General features: G+C 58.1%; 1 protein-coding gene across 11 annotated transcripts in view; it reads right to left on the bottom strand.

The window, feature by feature from the left end:
* Nucleotides 1-1,426: 1,426 nt before the first annotated feature.
* PRR5L (proline rich 5 like) overlaps nucleotides 1,427-4,960 on the bottom strand; it is a 77,070-nt gene continuing 73,536 nt past the window's right edge. For all 11 annotated transcript variants that reach the window (XM_005872638.2, XM_014544900.1, XM_005872640.2 and 8 more), the window contains one exon: nucleotides 1,427-2,626. In XM_005872638.2, the coding sequence (XP_005872700.1) occupies nucleotides 2,232-2,626 (395 nt within the window). In that variant the 3' untranslated portion in view covers nucleotides 1,427-2,231. The remainder of the gene's footprint in view (nucleotides 2,627-4,960) is intronic.

Raw genomic sequence — 4,960 nt, 5'->3', positions numbered from 1 at the left:
TCCTGTCCTTGAACCTCAGCCACAGGAAGATCAACGATGAAAAGGGATCTTCATGTCGTGAAGGGGAGAAAGTGTTAAAACACGCCAGCTACCCCTCCTGCGCCCCCTCTGATGGCTGGAATGCCCATGAACATCAATAACGTGTGGACAGGTACAGTCTGAAGTGTTTACTGTGCAAACATCCGGTGTGGACATTAGAGGTGAAACTGGCTAACAGCACTCAGCAAAGTCAAGTTCCCTGGGTCTGGACTGACCCTCCCCTTCTCCACCTGGGAGCGCACGTGTTTCGTTGACCGCTATCTGCATCGGGGCCACTTACTATATGGAAAAGGCATTGAAACACGTATGCAGTGCTAACGTTGTAAACGAAAAATCAAACAAACCAAAAGCCCACAAACAAACCCAAGCATGACTAATTACTTTGCCTGGATCAATACAGCCCAGTCTCAAGTGCTCCGTGTGCTAACGGACCGCAGCCATCCATTAAGCACATCCCGTGCTGTTACCTACTGATGCTCAGTCTGCTAACGCACAACCACCAACGTGTGGATTTTATGCCGCACACCCACCGAGATTTTGGTTGTGTCTGTTTGACGTTCTCAGATCTCCCGTCACTCTCGTGGAAGGATGAACATGAAACAACTTGTTAAAACACAAGCTCCAAATTAGCAGCCACCCAGAGCACAGCTCTGGTCATGGTTTGGATCTCCGCCCGGGAGGGGAATGCTGTCCAGGCTCAGAGGTGCTCAGAAGGCCCCTCCCCTGCTGGTGGCGAACCTGCCCTCATCCCCCCCGTGGCCTCCTCCCGCCTCATTCGAAGCCAAGCTGGCTCTCGCCTCTGAGATTTTTATTAACAAACTTTCCAAGCCTAACAGGACACCCAGGAGGTGCCAGAAGGGTCCCAGGAAGCCCTCTCTTCCCTTCTGGAGCTGTTCCGAGTGGGGCCAATAGGCAAAGACAAAGAGAACAGAAGTTCCTGGTGGACAGAAACCCAGCCCTGGCAGCAGCAGTAAGGAGACAGCACGCTACCAAAGGCATTTGGAGGCCTCAGGGGTTAGAAATTCCAGGCATATTGAATTCCCTGTATTCACAGGGAATGAACATCTCTCCAAAAGGTCCTATATACTTCCACCTTACTCCCCCTCCCCCCCTCACCCCCACGGTAAAGCACCGAGACATTCCATTGCTACAGCCTCTGCTCAGGAGGCAGCTGTCTCCCTACCTCACTGCGGCTCCTCCTACAAACCATGACACTCACAAACACAGGCCATTCTGGATCCGAGTACTGCAGCCCGTGAGCCCTGCCCACGGCAGATCCCTTTCACCCCCCAAACGCTTCGTCCCCTTTCCTGGAGGCTGCTGAAGACACACTCCATTGGGAAGGAGCAGTGCGAGACCCTCCGTGCAAATATTCGCAAACAATGGGTTTTGAAACGACGCACATTTTAAAAATTCAAGTCAAATCCAGGAACAAGACTAGTTGGTTGGTATCAGCCAGCCCTTCGGCCCTTCACCCACAACAGGAGAACGGTCAGTTTCTGACGTCAGAGAGGGATGAAGGCACCAGCAATGCCCCCAGGGAGGCTGGCTCTGTGAGTGTGGGAGGAAGCCTGGGGGGAAATGCAGAGGCTTCATCCAACCTGGTGGCTTCCGGGATGTGACGTAGGGGACCCTCAGCACCAGGGGGCAACTCTTTCCCTGTAATCCTGAAACTAAAAGGAGGAAGGCGCTTTCCCAGGGCCCTGCTTGGTCGGGGCTGCGTCTCCATCCACTCCCCACACACAGGGAAGGAGAGGTACCTTTTCACCCACACGCCTCTGCATCACCAGACCCAGAGGGGAACTCCCGCACGTCCTTCTGGGCTCTAGGTGTGGCCCAGACAGCCTCCTGCCACAGCAACGCCACGGGCACCGGGCTGTGCCCTGGGGGGCATTGGGCAGTCCAGGATCTGAGGGGGGAAGCCCAGAGATGAAACCCGGGTCAGGCAGGCCAGGCTGGAAATCAGAAAGTGGGTACCAGGCCGCTGGGTCTGCGTGGCTGCGAACAGGTGGTCACAGGCACAAAAACAGAGAGGTTGACAACAGGGATTCCCCCCGGGCACTCAGACTAGGCTTGTCCCCAAGAAGACACGAGGCAGCCTTGCCCCCAAGGAAGAGCCCGCTGGTGAGTCACAGGATGGGGCTGTCCTCATGCTGGCTGCTGGGCAGACCTGGGAGGTCCCCCGGTGGCAGTCAGCTGAGGGAGGCACAGTTGGGCTCCGAGTCCTCCGGGCAGCCCCCGGCCACCTCCTCCAGCTCCTCGGGGCCGTCAGTGATGCTGGGCTCGCTGGAGCACTGGCGGTGGGGCGGCAAGAAGCGGGGCGGCAGGAGCAGGCACTGATCCTCGGCCCCGGGCTCCTCGCCTAGGCCCGAGTGCATCATGGAGGCCATGGCCAGCAGCTGGATGTCCGAGTGGGCGTTGGCCACCGTGTGCCGCCGGACGCTGCCACACTTCTCCAGGTAGGCCTCCCCCTCCTGCTCCGTCAGAGGGGTCAGGGCCATCTCATTCAGGGGCCGGCCGCCAGTGGCCATCGGGGAGGCATAGTTCAGGACCGTGACCTTGGGCCGGACCCGGGAGTGGCGCCTGGCTGCAAGAGAGAAAGCAACAGAGGCTGTCATGGAGGAGGAAATAGCGTGGAGGGGCCCGAGGGGGTGTCAAAAACTCCTAATCAGTGAGGAAGAATGACTAGGGGGCAACGTGCCAAGGGGCCACCAAGACCGAAGGATCTATGCCAGCCTGTGGCAGAGGCGCTCTCGGAAGGCTGGAGGCACCGTTTCTGTAATGTTCCCACATTTTTTACAATCGCCATGCGTTACTTTTATGATCACAAAAGTCGATACCTATAAAACAGAAGCAGCAGGAGAGTTCAAAGCAGCAGCAACCCTGTTAAAGAACCAGCCTTTAAAAACGCCCTTGAACACAATTCATGTCTCTCCCACTGCTGCCAAAAGCAAGCACCTGAGATTGGCCATTGAAAGACCCCATGTTGTGGCCCCAACTCTACAAGCAGCCAGGTTGGAGGTGGGGCTGGGCTGTCCGCTGAGCATTCCCTACGTGCAGGTCCAGGAAGAGGAAAGAGCTAGAACAGAAGCTGGGCCCAGGACACAGGGGATATAGGGGTACAGGGGACAGATGTGCCGGGCGGACCCAGGCAGTATCTCTGGAAGAAATTGGAGTTCATTGGATGATATCCAGGGGCCCCAACCTGGTAGAATGAGCCAGGAAAGGTGTCTTGCGCGGTTGGGTGCCTGGAAGTCGCCCACCTCTCTGACGCCGTTAGTCCAGCAGCCCAAAGCCCTGGGAAGGTTAACGGGCAGCAAACTGACAAGAGAGGCCTGCTGGGCTGCTGCTGAGAGCTGGAGCCAAAGTGAGGTGGGCAGCCTGGAGGAGGGGGTCCCCATGACTCCCGCAATAGACACTTACTAACATGTGAAATGCTGTGCTCACAGCAGGAGAAAGAGAAGCATACATGTGATGTGGGGCCTGCCACAGCGGCTTGAGCCCAGTGCTTGTGCGTGCGTGCGTGTGTGTGTGGTGGGCAGCTGTCTCAGGGGCAGTCATTAACTGAGCACCTATTACGTGCTAGGTTCTGTATCAAAGAAGAGCATGCTTCACCGACATGAATGAGCCCATTTTGTAGAAAAGGAGCCCGAGGTTGAGATCTACATTCAGGCCCAGGCTGCCAGCAGAGCCCCCGTTGTGACCACTGGGAGGCCCCGACTCAAATACTGTTAACACAGGTCAACACGGCACTCTGGGGACTCAAAGACGTCCTGCAGAGGGCTCAGCATGTGGCCTGGGGTCCCGGAGAGGGAGGCGGAGGCACACACATGCCTCACCGGGAATGGTCCCTGGGGCCAGGCCACCTGTAGCTGGGCCCATAATGCCGGCAGGTGGCAGCTCTGCCTGGGTCCTGCCCTAAGGCAGGGCAGCTTCTTTCTCCGTGGTGCTCAGCTCAGAGAGGTTGATTAACTGACTCCAGGCCACACAGCTGAAGCCAGCCCTGTCGTTTCCAAGGCCCTTCTCCTTCCTTGGCTGGCCCCACCTCTCTCCTCACTGCTGCTCTCTGCCTTCCATGCGATGACTCACCCAAGAGGCCAACCGCTCTTCCTTCTGCTTTCTGGGCAAAATGTTTTGGTTCTCAAGACGGGGTGTGGGCAGAGCCCAGACCACAGGAGCCGCTGGGCTGTGTCAAGTCCCCTGGGAAGACAGTGTTTGCTCGCTAAACTCCCACCAGACTCCAGAGGCAACCCCAAGACAAATGTCAGCTGCCTCCCCAGTGGGGTCAACCCCCAAAGGCCCGCCCCCTCACTGCTTGGGAGGCCTTAAAACTGATGGAGGCCCTGAGCTGACAGACGCTCCCACACTGTCGCTGTTTGCTTTCTCTTACTTGTCTTCTTCACACCAGGGAAGGCCGGGCCCTGCCACTCAGAGGAGAAAACCTCCCAAGTAGCGACTGATGAAGCTGTCAGTGCCCCCGGGGCCTGGGGCCCTCTGAGCAGGGTGAGGGGCCGGATCCCGCCCCCTCCGTTGGCACCTACCTCCATGCCGCCTCCTGCCTGTCACACAGGGTCGGGGAGGGGAGGCCTCTTTTCCTTCCTCCCGCACCAGGCCCCCCACCCGCCCTGAGCTCTGGCATCCGTTCCCTCTGCACAGAGCCAGTGATGGCAGCTCCTTTCACACCCCAGAGAGAAGAAAGCGGTGAGGCGCTCCCTGGCCCTTTGTTGGGGACTCGGTTCCCAGCCTTTGATCTGCAGGGCTCACGGGCTGGGCCCCACCAGAGGGGCAGCCATAATGCGGGCATTGTGACCCTGCACACCAGGCCACTGTGGGCGTCCCCGCCAGGCCCCAGCACCTGAAGCCCTGAATGCCTACTTGTTAGGAAGAGAACTATGGTATCTGGAGGCAAAGCCCCCCCCCC

Source organism: Myotis brandtii, unplaced genomic scaffold, assembly GCF_000412655.1.
Source record: "Myotis brandtii unplaced genomic scaffold, ASM41265v1 scaffold385, whole genome shotgun sequence".
Lineage (NCBI taxonomy): Eukaryota > Metazoa > Chordata > Mammalia > Chiroptera > Vespertilionidae > Myotis > Myotis brandtii.
The sequence above is the reverse complement of the archived record's forward strand: the minus strand, read 5'-3'. Positions and strand labels throughout refer to the sequence as shown.